The 14,140-nt window shown below is 38.0% G+C and overlaps 2 protein-coding genes across 3 annotated transcripts; one reads left to right on the top strand and one right to left on the bottom strand.

The window, feature by feature from the left end:
• Nucleotides 1-805: 805 nt before the first annotated feature.
• On the bottom strand, nt 806-6,612 carry LOC131320110 (mitochondrial-processing peptidase subunit alpha-like). Its single transcript, XM_058350697.1, has 13 exons — nt 6,391-6,612; nt 5,081-5,323; nt 4,690-4,986; nt 4,443-4,610; nt 4,012-4,179; nt 3,782-3,862; nt 3,528-3,594; nt 3,218-3,315; nt 2,645-2,717; nt 2,234-2,304; nt 2,030-2,079; nt 1,248-1,360; nt 806-1,155 (listed from the first exon to the last, which is right to left on the bottom strand). Exons 1-13 carry the CDS (start codon nt 6,427-6,429, stop codon nt 1,103-1,105), a joined length of 1,521 nt encoding a protein of 506 aa, XP_058206680.1. The 5' UTR covers nt 6,430-6,612; the 3' UTR covers nt 806-1,102.
• Nucleotides 6,613-8,216: 1,604 nt separating this feature from the next.
• LOC131320109 (nudix hydrolase 8) lies at nt 8,217-12,084 on the top strand. 2 transcript variants are annotated; one of them, XM_058350696.1, is made up of 11 exons: nt 8,217-8,231; nt 8,952-9,148; nt 9,246-9,305; nt 9,406-9,641; nt 10,166-10,231; nt 10,603-10,740; nt 10,814-10,888; nt 11,074-11,124; nt 11,236-11,270; nt 11,640-11,748; nt 11,858-12,084. In XM_058350696.1, the coding sequence occupies exons 2-11, from the start codon at nt 9,049-9,051 to the stop codon at nt 12,044-12,046; spliced, it is 1,059 nt and encodes a 352-aa protein (XP_058206679.1). In that variant the 5' UTR covers nt 8,217-8,231; nt 8,952-9,048; the 3' UTR covers nt 12,047-12,084. The 2 variants fall into 2 exon arrangements, with proteins under 2 accessions (XP_058206679.1, XP_058206677.1); XM_058350694.1 differs by lacking the exon at nt 8,217-8,231 and having other exon boundaries at nt 8,669-9,148; nt 9,246-9,641.
• The last annotated feature ends 2,056 nt before the right edge of the window (nt 12,085-14,140 follow it).

Here is a 14,140-nt window from a genome sequence, read left to right as displayed (position 1 = left end):
GTTGGATGTCTTTCTTTTCCGGAGTATCCAAGCTCTTTATGCTAGGATGCCCTTTCTCAATGTACCCTTTTGAGCAATATAAAATGTTTCGTTTGCTGATAAAAAAAAAAAAGCTTGATTTTAATTGAATTGATACCACCATAAGTAGCCCCTTCGAAGTCCTTATATAACTGATCAATTGGGAATGTTTAGGCTTCATTGGCGATACTCTCTCCATCCCCATTTAACAATCTCTTTTAAAAGTTTCACTTTTTAATAACGTTACGTGATTTTCAAAAACATTATTTTATAGAAGTAATCAAGACTTATCAAATTAACAAAATTCATATTGAATATAAAATTCGTTACCAATTTAAAAATATAACTAATTTTTTATCCGGTTCAAATAAAACAAAAGACTATTAAATAAGGACGGAAGGAGTATCAAGAAAAGCCAGCTTTTTAATTTTTTTCTGCTTCCTTGAGGAAATAGCTAAGAAAGATAATATAGTAGTAAATCATTTGGAATGTCTGGAAGTCAAATTCATTTTACCTTTTTGAGAATGAACTAAAATTTGTTCAGGTTGCTTTTCCATCTGCAGTTTGGGCTATGACAGGATGACTTTTTGACTAAATTAAATAAAACAAACAAGTGAGGTTTTTTGTGCTAAAAATGACGAAAATGGAGTAATTAATTGCACGGGATGACAAACCGATATTTCAATTTCCAGTCAAGAAACAAAGAAAATGTCCAATGATTGTGCACAAGGCAGAGACATACATAGCATATTCTTTGCCAGAAGAAAGAGAACGAATTCGAAAGATGTGAGAGAGCCCATGTGCAATGGGAAGCAGAAAGCCAGAAACAGACTCTGCAATACTTTGAGCGAACATGAAAAATCTACAATTCCTCTGTCAAACGATACCCGTTTGTCAAAACCATGGAAAAACTTTACACCAAAAAACAAGGCATACAAAGTAATTCCAAATGCAAAATTCTGCCCGCTAGAACACCATATTATTCCTAGACCAAGTTGAATTCCTTCTTATTATACACAGTATAACCTGTAGGACAAACTCAAAGGTTTGCGCGTGCCCATTTTCAAAATAGCACGGAGCAATTTCATTTCAAACAGAACTTGCTGCTGACTGCGTCATAGCTCGGAACATGAACGACTGTCAGAGAAGGATAGAAATATTAGGAAAAACTTCACCAAAATATGCTGATGAAATTCATAAAAGAATAGTGTGGTGAAATAGGGGCATACTATCTCCATGAGATGCCATTGTAAGAGGGGAAGAAATCAGCTTTTTAGCAATGGAAGCAATATCTTTCAATGAAACTTCATCTACGATCTTCAAGAAATGCTCCACAGGTTTCCTAGGAAGAAAAATCGTGAAATCTTTTACTGACAAGAGAAGATGAAATATATGTTCAAGATTGTTGCTTCCTTTTTGTTTTACAAAATTTGAGATCAGCAACTTCAGAACTACAAAAAATGAAGATAAGAAAGCAAGACAGGAATTGGCACTCATCCCCAGGTAATCAGCTAAACCTAAAGTTCCTAAACCTAAAGTTTATGTTGCTCAATAAAATAACACCACCAGAATACTTTTAGAGCCAATCCCAAAAAAACAGGCCACCACCATGTTCTGTCTTCCCAATCTAAAACAATATCATACTACTAGATCTTTTTTGGAAAACAGTGACGGCATTTTAGCTACAACACCAGCTTCAAGATTCAGTGAGGTATACGTTTGTGTCAATGTAACAATCAAATTGGCACTCAAAACCCTCATACGTAACCTTGACTATGGGGTTTAGCGTAATCTAATATCTTCCAACCAAACAAAACCTCATATAGACCGGAGCGCATATTTCATTTGTACACCAAAACATTCAGTCAACCATCAGTATCATCTCATGCCGTACTTTCACAAAACTACCTTCAAATACAGCATCATATGCCATAATCATGCAGATAAAAATTGATGAAGTGACAGTACAGGGTAATCAAATCCACAGTCACTACAGAGAAACAAGAATTACCGATTTCCTAGTGTCAAAATTTGTCTACCAATATCTTCTGATGCAACAATCTGCAAGATAAAAACACCAATGTAAGCCAGACAGGAAAAAGTGTGCGTATGTGTGTGTGTGTGTGTGTGTGTGTGTGTGTGTGTTGGGGGAAGAAGAAGAAATCCAGAACACAAATAATTAGCATTCGTTTGATGTACGGAAGAGGTTGCTTACTCTGGATTCAAGGTTCATAAGAATGGTGGACTTTGTCGACTGTTTGGCACGATCTAACTCAACTTGGTCAACTGCCAGGCAGTGAAATAGAAAGATGAAGAATAGAGGCAAAAAGGGGTGATAGTGAAAGCTTGACTACTAATATACGCCCTGAAAACTAAAATTGTCATTTCTCTGTGATGTTCTCCTAAAGGTAACAAGTGAAGTCCTCCATAGATTTTGGTGCAAGAACAAACTTCCATCCTACTGATGTTCGTCTCATACATTTTCCACTTACCAAATAAACAACTAAAATGCCTAATACCACTATCAACAATCTAAATGCGAGAGGGAGAAGGAATCCCGAGAACCAAAACAGAGAAGGGATGCAAGCAAATAAAGGTATAACAGAATAAAGGTATAACAGCATACCTTCTCCAGGTGTGGCAACTGCAATAAGTTCTGTAACGGCTATATCAATGGCCTTTGATACAAAATCAGAGCCCTGAATTGAAAAATGCAGCACCATTAGCTTCAGACCAGAATAACCACGAAAACATTACAAAATAAAACAAAATGTAAGATTAGCCATATCAAGCTATGCATTACATGCTCTCATAAAACTTCCTCTCTCCAAAAAGAGTGACATATTTTCGGAAAGCACTAAGTTCAAGAAGGAAAGCCCAGACGCAAGTCAATTCTTCACGTTGGCAATACACTAGCAATTGCCCATCATAAAATCAGGAATAATATTTGTGCTATGCTTCTGGCATTTGTACGTTTTATCATAAGTGTTAAACATAAAAATGTATCGGACACCCATTTTGGGGCACCTAAAGAAATAAGACACTCACTTTGGGACAGCCAATAATATCCCTGACTGTATCCATTGGAGTATCCATGCACATTGAATAAAGCCCCCAAATTAGGTTGCAACTAGCAACTTCCAAAGTAAATACATTATTAACAGGTAATTACATGTAATATGAAGGAGAAATGACTTACAGTAGCAGCTTCAATTCCAAACAAGCCAGTATTGGTGTAACTGGTGTTGAATGCAGTAAATGCATGAATTTGTGGATACTGGTTCAAGACACGACGATCTACGCATCATATCAGCACAATCATATACATACAACTGCCGGACGATAAAATAAGAACTCCGACAAGTAGATAGGTATGCAACCATTTGCTATGTAAACCACTATAAACAGTTGTATGACCATGCAGATACGGACATGCATTTCCAAGCATCTCAAGCTTACTATAATATCCCTTTGATAAAAGCATCTGATATATACACTTAGTCACTTACACAGCCTTGACAACATCCCTTTTCCAGGACCACCTACTGAGAAGGATCCACCTCCTCCCATTAGAATCTACACAGAGAATATGTTTGTATTATTGCTTCCAAAAAGTCGACGTTCAATGGCACGAATGCAAAGGACAGCAAATAGACGAAGAATTTGAAACATAATCTCTTTTAATTGTATCCCACTCATAAATGGGGTAAAAGAATCACAGCATGCTGAACCTTAACAAAGATCCAATAATGAGATTTAATACCTGAAGAACAATCAAAGTCATTGCTTCCTTCTCCTTAATCAAGCCACCAGGCGCTTCAAAAGCAAGGGCAAAATGAGTTTTCTGGCCATAAAGGAGTAAAAATGTCAGTCTCGGAACTAACCGATCCTATATGAGAAATCCAACAGTGCTAAAGAGTCAACACTAACAAATCCTAGACTAGAAGATGAAGCGTACAAAACAATCACGATTAATTATGTAATTAAACATACCCCTGAATCAGCTTGACAACGATAATCACCTCCAACGTAAACAGATTTTGGCTCCTCAGGATGAGGAACACTGGGTAAGTCAGAAAGCAATGGTTCTGCAAATTTTAACAGCTCGTCATGTTCAACACCAGAAGCTGCAAGGACCATTCGAGGAGCAGTATAGTTTCCCTACAATTTTCAAAGGAAAATAAAGTTAAGATATGCAAAACACCCACATAAAATGTTGAACACGGGATAAACAAACTGATAGTGGTTATACTTTTGTTTTAGAAAAACTAACAAAGAATAAGGTTATAATGTAAAATATCATCCAACTCATGGCCAGAAATTCCTCCAAAACTGTAATCATGATGAAGAGACTGGCTTTGGTTATAATCGGTACAAAAATAGTGGTAATGTAAGATAGCAATGCAAAGTTTTCTCCAACTCACTGCCACAAATTCCTCCAAAATGGAACTATCCAATCTGCCAATTGCAGACTCAGAGGCCAGAAGAGAATTTGCCAATGCACCAGAATAACCGACAGAGTGAATTGCTTCTACAAGCAGGCTTGATGGATTGTTAGAAGCTTCGGTGATCTCAGCTTTCACCTTCAGAAGCTGTTGAAGATAACATTTGTCAGTACAAGCATAACCCAGAAACAACAATAAAGAAGCACAGCAAGATGAAGAAGCTTACCTGCTCATTGATCTCCCAATCCAGGAAGACAGGGTTCCTCGCACAATCAATAAGCAGTTCCACCATTTGAGGAACATAAGTTTTCAAAGCACCATACGTGTACCCCATCTGCTCCCTCAAAGCTGAGGCTGTCACATTGCCACCGATAGCTTCCACTTCCCTCACAACCCGCAAGTGACTCCTGTTTCTCGTGCTCTTAAAGGCCATGCGTTCCAACAGGTGCGTGGCCCCAAATTGTTCTGGTGTTTCATAGATTGAACCACAATCAACATACAACCCGATAGAGGCCACAGGATGCTGTCCAACCAACAAATTGAATACACTATAAACTAAACTTCAAACATACAGAAGAAGCAACAATAAACTAAAAAGACATTCGTTCCATACATACCGGAGATGTTTCCGAGGCAATCTTGACACCATTAGGGAGGGTTGTTATCTTGGTCTTACCCGTTTCAACATGGTCAGGCAATGGCGGTGGAAGGGTAACACCTTGAAGTGGGACTTGTAGAGGGGGGAGCGAACTAGACCTCCCCCCAGTCAGCCAGCTAAAGAAACCACCTGAAGAAGATGACTTTGTAGCAACAGCACTTGAACTTGCAAACCTGGTTAGTAACCTATTGCCGGCATGACCCTGCTTTCACAATTGACCATCAAAATAACCCACATGTCCAGTTTATCCGTCTGAAAACTAAATTATGCATGGTTTGACTAAAAAATGGAACAACCAATGACCTAAAATTTACGGGGAGGGATGATAAATGAGCCAAACGAGCCAAGCGGGTGGTTGATCAAGCTACTTTAAAACTTAACAAACTTCAAAAAATATGTTTGAGCTTTGCTTGTTATGAGATAATTCGATCTCAAACGAACTTTAATCGAGCCGAACACAAGCCGATCTTGAGTAACTTGAGTATTTTATACATCATAAACCAAACGAGCCGAGTAGTAGCTTGATCGAGTTTGGTCTGGTCTGAAAGCTTCAGAAAAATGTTTAAGCATGGCTCGTTTATGAAACAAACGAATTTTGAACAAGCTTTTAACAAGTGAACACAAGCTCAAACTTGAGAAGCTTGGTTCGTTGAGCAGCCCCCTATTTACAGGAAAACAAGTAAATGCCACAAGGGTGTAAGTAACCCACAATTGATGAACTGTTGCACAAGAGGAAGTCTTAGGAACATAACGACATTCACAACGTCCTGCACAACATTCTTACGTGGCGGTGTTTCATTGGCAATGGGATGAATTGCTATTTTTCAACAACCAATGAAACACTGCCAGATAGTAATGTTTTTTCTTTTTTTTTTGTTCCAATGGAGGGTGGCCCAAGCCAGCTTGCGCGCAACTCAGAACTCTGACTAATTCCTACAGCCCCTCCCTCTCACAGCTGTTTCACACGCTTACGCGTAGGAATGTTTGGGCACGATGTTGTGTTCCTAGATTTTACCATTGCACAAACACGAAAAGTACAGTGGCTCTGAGACTACAATCAATACAATACAGTACAATACATCACACGAAAAAACAACAAACAAAACACAAAACGACTACGAAGTTCGTTGAACGAATAGGAAGGTTTCGACCATTAGGGACTCCAATGGAGTACGCATCGTTCCAGCACTCCAATCACAACCCCCGAAATTGGGCAACGCATATACATAGACACTTATGTGTTGAACAAGGATTGTGGGGGCCACTGACCTTGAGAGCCTTGAGACGAGAAGCTGATGTCCTGTACATGATGATCCGATCACAGAGAAGAACCCTCGTAGAATGTTTCTCTCTCTAGGCCAAGGTTGTGGGATTCGCACCTACAGGAGAGGAGAGAGACGATTGTTTCTCTCTCTAAACAGCGGGCGTAACAAACACGTGCGAAGGCACGTGAGAGCTCTCGGTCCGTCGGTCAGGTTGTTGTGATGGCGCGACTTGCCGAGTGGAACCGAGATTTATTGGATTCGAGCACGGTTTGTTAACTAAACGAGCTAAGAATTGGAGCTCGAGCTAAGCTAAGCCCTTAACAAGATGAGCCTAGCTAATTTCTTTAACAAGTCTCTCTAAACGAATCGAGCCTACAAAAACGAGCCGAGTTAAATTCGGCTCGTTTAGTCAACGGGCCTAAAATTTGAGTTCGAACTCGGCTCAATTACTAAACGAGTCGAGCTGAGCCACGAGTATGGTTCATTTACAATCCAAATCCCTTCCCAACTATGCAAAAATTGTAATCCAGTTAGTGATTAGTAGGATTAGCAGAAGTGATGATGAACCAGATTAGTTCGATTTTATGGTATACCAATAACCAAATATATTCTTGCGGATTAAAGATTTTGACAACCAGATCAATTCGCGAATGCATAGAAATGAACCAATACACATCATCCGACTATGGTTCGGTTTCGATCTCGAATCATGATTTAATGAAATCATAATTATTTTTATGTAACAAAATGAAAATAAAACTAAATTTTGAATCAATTTCATTATAAAAAAAAAACCCACCAAAACTCGCTAAAACAAATTTAAGCTCACATTCACCAATAAAAATTGTGTTAAATAGTATACCATGATTGGATCTCTTATTATCTAGTGTTTTTCAAATAAAACAACAATTTGATTTAATATAAAAAGTTGCGGTTCCGATCAGTTTAGGACCAAAATCGTGACCAAACCACACTACTAAAAAATGGAATCAAGTTAATATGGTTTAAGGGTTTGATTGGTTAAATAGATAGTTCACGGGGTAAAGTGATCCGGGGTATGAGGGGTAAAGTGAAACATTTTTGCACTGTTTTCTCGTTATATTTTTTTACAACTCAGTGTCATGCTTGTGGGCAACTAATCTTGATGACCAATTCCACCGTCCACAGGAGAAGCCTTATTAACGTAAAAATTTCCTTTACGTCAGCCGTAAATCCACTTATATTTCTGCATTTCGGGGTAAAAATTTGTCTCTTAATGAATATCTGTGTTATTAAGTAACCTACATTGCTTGCTTGTCGTTTGATGAATTGTCTCAATTAAATGCTACTTTATTGGGTGGTTACAAGAAGTTATATGCCCAATTTAAACAATGAAAACTGGTTTTTGTCAAACCCATAAAAGGATACCGTCTATGCTACATTCATAAAAGTCCTTTGTTTCATATGGCACTTCCTCTAGTATATGCTGCATGGTAAATTCTTGTTGACCCATATTGCTCATTCACAGTGATTCACTCTGTATGGAAGTTTTTTTTTTTTTTTTGGCTAAATAGTCTGTGTGGAAGTTGTTTGATATGATTACTCTTCCATGTTACACACCCTTGTTTTCTTGAATGCGCGCGAAATGGTAATGCAGGAACAGCAACCCTCGGGTGCTTCGCTCGCTCTTTTAAGTGGTAAGGTTTATCTCTAGTCATCTGTCTTCGTAGTAATGTTTTGCTGCCAATTTCTCCTCTCCCTTTGTAGGTTACTGAATCCAAGGTTTCAATTTGCAGAATCTACCTTCCAAATTCCAATGAAGGTAGCACGCAGCTGAAAGCTAGCTAGTCAAGTTCAATTTCTCAGGTTAGATGTCTCCAACTCGATCCCAATTTCTCTACTGAATTTTGCAGAAGATCATTTCCACAACTTCGTCGTCATCTTAATATAGTCACATAGGCAATCGAGAATCAAGAGCGAAATATTTTTAAGATTGTTGTGCTTGTACAGAAGAACATGCATTTCATCGAGATTCTGCTTCGATATTGACCTGCATTCCCCTCCTCCAAAGAACTAAGATAGAGAGGTGATAGGAAAATAAACTCAAGTTCATATTAGTGGCAAAGTACATGCCATATGACATCTTGGATGTCTTCTGTCTTGGATGTGAAGATAAAGAGAATATTAGCTAGTGGATAGAATGATTCAACCGAGGAAGAATAAGAACAGTTCCACACATATCCAATAACCTTCCAATTTCAAAGTCATTAAAATGGTCATACAGGGAATATTAGTCTCCCAAAGGAAAAAAGTTTACAGCAGATTAAGAGGACGGATGGCATGTAGAACATCCAACATCCAGAAAATGCTGATAACCAGGGAATATAGATAGATAAGCAGTACACTAGTGGAAAGTTGGCAGTTGCTATCTGATCAGGGCAATTTGTTGTGGAATTTGTTGATACAAAATGTTATAGAGTTGCACAACATTACCTCCACTCATACCGTTATCACCTTCTCTTTTCTCCTACTTGTTCTACAGAATGCTATACCCTTGCATATTCACGCTTTTCTTCCCTCTTACAGACCCATATGCATCCTTTTGTGAGGGCTGTATATATAGAGCAATGGAAGCTTTATTTTGTTGTAGTTCTTCTCCAAAACAACGATCTTAGCAGCAGATATGGAGGCCTTACAATGGACTGGTATCTGTTGCACATGGTCTCCAGAAGCACCTACATCTACATGGGCCAAAATTTATGGTTCTCATGCATTGCCAAGGAGTAAGTCACCACTTTTCCTGAGTCATGAAAAATAGCTAATTTTACATTGTTTGGCCAGAGAGAAATCACTTTTGGGATTTGTCGTTTCATTTTCCAGGTCTTTCGTGGAAGCCAATCTCCTCCAAGTCCTTTCTTGGTTCTCGTGCATTTCCAAGGAGTAAATCATCATTTTTCAGGCATCATGACTCATGAGATAGCTAATTTTACCATTCGGCAAGAAATAATTAACTTTGGGATTTCTGTGTCTTGTTTTCCAGGTCTTTCGTGGAAGCCAATTTCCTCCAAGCCATTTCTTGGTGGCAGTTATTTGCTCAAGAAAGGAGGAGTTCACGTTGTGTCTCCGAATATAGCATCACCGGGCTTAGCAGTTGAGCTCCTTTGTGCGTGGGATGATGAATATGAGGGGATCATTGTTGATCCATATAGCTTACCCTTGAGCTCAAATGCTTTTGCGTCCACACTGCCGGCTTCTCTGTTGAACTGGAAGTTGAAGGTTAGATATAATCTCCACATACTCACAAGCATGTCTTGTTTCCACCTTATCCCCCACTTGCATTGCAGCAAAAATCCTGCACTCATCTAAAATTTAAGGCAGTAATTGTTGAGTTGTTTACAATTGCTCCTGTAATCCCACTTCATGGTAGTTAAAGTTAAAATGTACACAGCCTGTTAAAATCCATAATGACTTCATCATTAATGAGTTTATCTAAAATGCTTAAGAGGTCGAATTGAGATTTAAGATGGTAACTCTAAAAGAATTTGAGCAGATGACGTTAACTGTCGAGTGTTCAAATAATTTTGATCCTGATAATTGCCTCTGATGGGAACTGTTATCAAAGACCCCTGTTATAGACTAATAGTCCACCGATCTTGCGAATTGTGATGACGTAAAAACAACTACCTAATTAACTTTCACCTGAGAGCAAGTGGAACCTACTTCAGTATAACGGTGAATTAAAGTTTGAGATACAGAAAAATGTCAAATTCCTTCTGTTACTTATTTCAAACTCAGTGCAGGGGAAAAGGGGGATATGGCTGAAGATTCTACAAGAGCAAGCTGAACTTGTTCCGATAGCGATTCAGGTAACAGTTTGACACTGCAATATCAATGTCTCAAGATATGATACTATTATATACTTATCGTACCACTCATACATTTTTTTTTCTACTCTCTTGTTGAACTTATTCAATATAGAATTTGGTTTTTCTTAGAACAGTTTTGCATAATGCATTTTAGAAACTGCTTTCAAAATTAAAACAACCAGCTTTTTCATTATCTATTTCATTTTGTAACAGAAATAGTTTCAAGATTTCAAGAACATCTTTCTGAAACCTACTCAGAACTAAGTTCATTGTGTTTCTTAGAACTCAAGGACGAGACGAAAAACAGAAAACAAAGCTGTACCAAACAAATGGGACCATCTTGTTTAACTCCTCTACTAATTGATTCATAGGAGGGTTTCAATTACCATCATGCTGAATCAGGATATGTTATGCTAACGTATTGGATTCCTGACGAGCCAGTGATGCTCCCTGCTGGCCCTTCCCATCAAATAGGCATTGCAGGGTTTGTGATGAATGACAAAAGAGAGGTATTCTAGTTTTCCCAGATCTCTTCACAATCTTATCTAACTTTGCCTTACTGAACTTGTTTATGCTGTTTAGGTTCTTGTAGTAAAAGAAAAATGCCCTTGCAGTTGCTCGGGGGTATGGAAGTTGCCTACTGGTTATATTAACAAGGTGCTGGTTCTGTCTTTCTAGTTTTCTACACACATTTGTCTTCTCTCTATTATAGATGCTCCTCTTATCGACAAGAATTGTTTCAAATTTGGGTAAGAACTCCCAGAGGCCTATGTAAATGTTGATTCCCGCATTTTGTTTCTCTGAAGGAGTGACTGATTCCTGATCCTTTTCTTTCATCTTAGTCTGAAGACATATTTTCTGGAGCCGTAAGAGAAGTGAAAGAAGAAACTGGTGTAAGCATGAATTCAACTCCAACCAATAGTTTCAACACCATCACCACCGTAAAAGTTGTCATAGTACCCTCGTTCTATCATTAATTTTCTATGCTCCATCCCTTCTTGCAGGTTGACACAATTTTCCAGGAAATGGTTGCTTTCAGGTATTGTCTTCCTAAAGAACTTCGGCCTCGAAGTAGGAGAGCAGTGGGAAAAAAGAAATAAAATCCATCTAGGATCCTTTAATGAAAGGATTTCATGTTAGCATAGTCACATTGTTAATTGAAATCCATCAATCAAAGCATTCAAATCAAATCTGTAAACGAAAAAGTGAAACAGAAAACTGGATGAGAGGTTATACCTCTTGAACAAGTGACACCGTATCCATTCATTTCCAATCCAAACGCCAACACAACCTTGAAGCTCTTAAAAATTTACAATGAACACGGAGTATTGAATACAGATACCCTTTGGGGGGTTTAAGTCTCTTTTTTTGCTTCACATAAGTGACACTTCATGTTTCTGGGTTGCAGACATGCCCATCTAGTGGCTTTTGAGAAGTCGGATCTGCTGTTTGTGTGCATGCTTAAACCACTGTCCCATGAAATCACGATCGACGAAAAGGAAATTCAAGCTGCCAAGGTACTTCAGGTTTACAGAGGGATTCATACATATGTTAATCGTTAGTCTTTCTTTCTTTTCTTTTTTTTTTTTGTGGTTGGTGACATGTTTTGTGTTCTGCTGTTTTCAGTGGATGCCTGTTGATGAAGTGTTGAAACAACCATTTTACAGAGAAGATCACATGTCCAAAAGGATTGTTGAGATCTGCATGGCTACACATGAAAGAGATTACTGTGGATTCATTCCCCATAAGTTAACCTCAAAATTTGATGGGAACTTGTCCTTCTTGTATTATTACAATGAAAAGAGCACAATTTAGGCTCACACCTCATTGTCCACAACAGGACACTTGGGGCTCGTTTGGATCCAACTTATGAACTTGCTTCAGCTTGTAGCTTGAATCAGCTAAGAGGGAAAAGCTGTTTCCAATGATGTCAGTATCTCTTGAGACAAAAATCTAAGGAATAGTCTCTAAAAACCTGCTTCTTGCAATTTTCTCTACTTCTCAAGCTCACAATTTTTGGATTTCAATATCACAGACAATTGTAGTGCTCGACTCGATCAATATCAATATGATCAGTGCAAGAAAATCAAGCTACTTAAGTTCGGTTCGTCTATGAAAAAATTCAATTGAAGTTCATTCTATCAAAAACAACAATGAACAATCTAACTTGTGAACCTCAAATATACATTTAGCAGTTCCTTTGGACTTGGGGCCTGTTCGGACGGTCATTTTCTTCATTTTGAATTATACGTTTTCGGTTTTTGGGTGTTTGAGAGCCAGACCTAGAACGCATCGTACGATAACGCGATTACTAGAAATGAACTGGAGAATTGAGAACCTAAAAATCACTATACTTCTACGCAGAAAATCCTTGTGTGAAATACTATATTTTACATATTATTCAAATACTTCTATAATTCAAAAATTTATAGGCTACAAGCTAAAGGTAAACCCACCCAACAATCTACACAAGAAGCTTGTGTTGTCTTGTGCAGTTGAGCTGCCTTTTTTGATGGAGAAAATCCTTGTTTTTCATGGGTTTAACAATGCCTGTTACAAAACACGTCACGTAATCCCTGTGTTGACACCACCAGCCACTCTCGGACTGGACAATGACTTGTTTTTTCTTTAGCTCTCCGCCACCACAATAATATATAGTAATGTCCAAAAATAAATACAGCTTTCACCTACGCATGCTAAAGTGGAAAAGCAGAGTCAACTTACACACAATATACGTATGAGAATGGAACTACTGTTCACAAAAATAAAATTTACATGGCCCGAAAGTCTAGGTTCTGTTTGGAAAAGTTTTTATTTTCGGCTTTTCATTTTTGTTTTTGATATTTTTTGAAACAGGCACCATAAACATGTTAGTATTACTGTTTTTGTTTTTTTGTTTTTATTTTTTAATATACAAAAAACAAAAACTCATTTCTTGTTTTTCATAAACGGGAAAAAAATGGCACTTTACCAAACAGAGCTATAGTATTAGAGCTATAGTATTTGGCTTATAGCAGACAACAAATGTCCTTACTATAAGTCTCAAGATTAGTTCAGCTGGTTGGTGGGTTTGCCCACACAATTGACCGGGGGTTCAATTCTTAGAGTCAGGCTGTAAGAAAAGTAATTTCTTGTGAATTCTCTAGTATCGCCGTGGATGGTGTGCCTTTGACCGACCGGAGAGGGAATTAGCTGAGGTGCGCATAAGCTAACCTGTTCCCCGTGACCGTCGAACCAGAAAAGAAAAACTCTCCTTACTAGAAATTTGTGAGTTGCGGGTGATTGCCTGAATTTATTCGAAAGAAAAAAAATCTATTCAGAAAAATTCTACAGTAAAGATCATTTTTCTTAAAAAAAAATAAACACGACTGACGTGGACAAGATTGATATCAATAATAGTTTTGATTCACGAAAGTAACGACCTGAATGTCTCGTCTTATTTTTTTCTTACGCTATACATCAGTAAGTGCTTCATCGTCAAAAATTCTGGTGACTCATAATATTCATATACGCCGAACTGAATTATAATATTCCATCATTGTTTGTTATGCATGGTCACACCATTCATATTTATGATGCTGCAAAATATTCAAAGATGAAGCATTTCTGTTTTGGAATTTCAGCGTTTAATTTTCTTGTCGCACAAGAATGAGCTTTTGTTCTAAATTTTTGGGTAAATTCATTGTATTGCTAAAACAAGGTTTAAAGTTTCCTTAATAGACCCCGCATCCGCATAAAAGGAAAACCCGTGGACTGACCCAACACGAGAAATTTTTCACTGTCGGGTGAGCACGGTCACGTGATGTTCGTGCACGCATCTCGACAAACGTGTTTTGAACGGCTTAGATTTATTTGAGTAATTTTTTAGTGCAAAATTACCAAAACATCCACTCAAACCCAAATAAATCT

Source organism: Rhododendron vialii, chromosome 3a (assembly GCF_030253575.1).
Source record: "Rhododendron vialii isolate Sample 1 chromosome 3a, ASM3025357v1".
Classification (NCBI taxonomy): domain Eukaryota; kingdom Viridiplantae; phylum Streptophyta; class Magnoliopsida; order Ericales; family Ericaceae; genus Rhododendron; species Rhododendron vialii.
This window is presented reverse-complemented; position numbering and strand designations above follow the sequence as displayed.

Bases quoted from the DNA above. Each gene is read 5' to 3' on its own strand.
- LOC131320109 (XM_058350694.1), top strand. From the start codon at position 9,125: ATGGTTCTCATGCATTGCCAAGGA. The intron at 10,741-10,813 runs GTATTCTAGTTT...TATGCTGTTTAG, and splicing joins TGATGAATGACAAAAGAGAG to GTTCTTGTAGTAAAAGAAAA. The intron at 10,889-11,073 runs GTGCTGGTTCTG...CTTTCATCTTAG, and splicing joins CTACTGGTTATATTAACAAG to TCTGAAGACATATTTTCTGG.
- LOC131320110 (XM_058350697.1), bottom strand. From the start codon at position 6,429: ATGTACAGGACATCAGCTTCTCGTCTCAAGGCTCTCAAG. The intron at 4,987-5,080 runs GTATGTATGGAA...TTGGTTGGACAG, and splicing joins TTGCCTCGGAAACATCTCCG to CATCCTGTGGCCTCTATCGG. The intron at 3,863-4,011 runs GTATGTTTAATT...CTTTATGGCCAG, and splicing joins GTTGTCAAGCTGATTCAGGG to AAAACTCATTTTGCCCTTGC.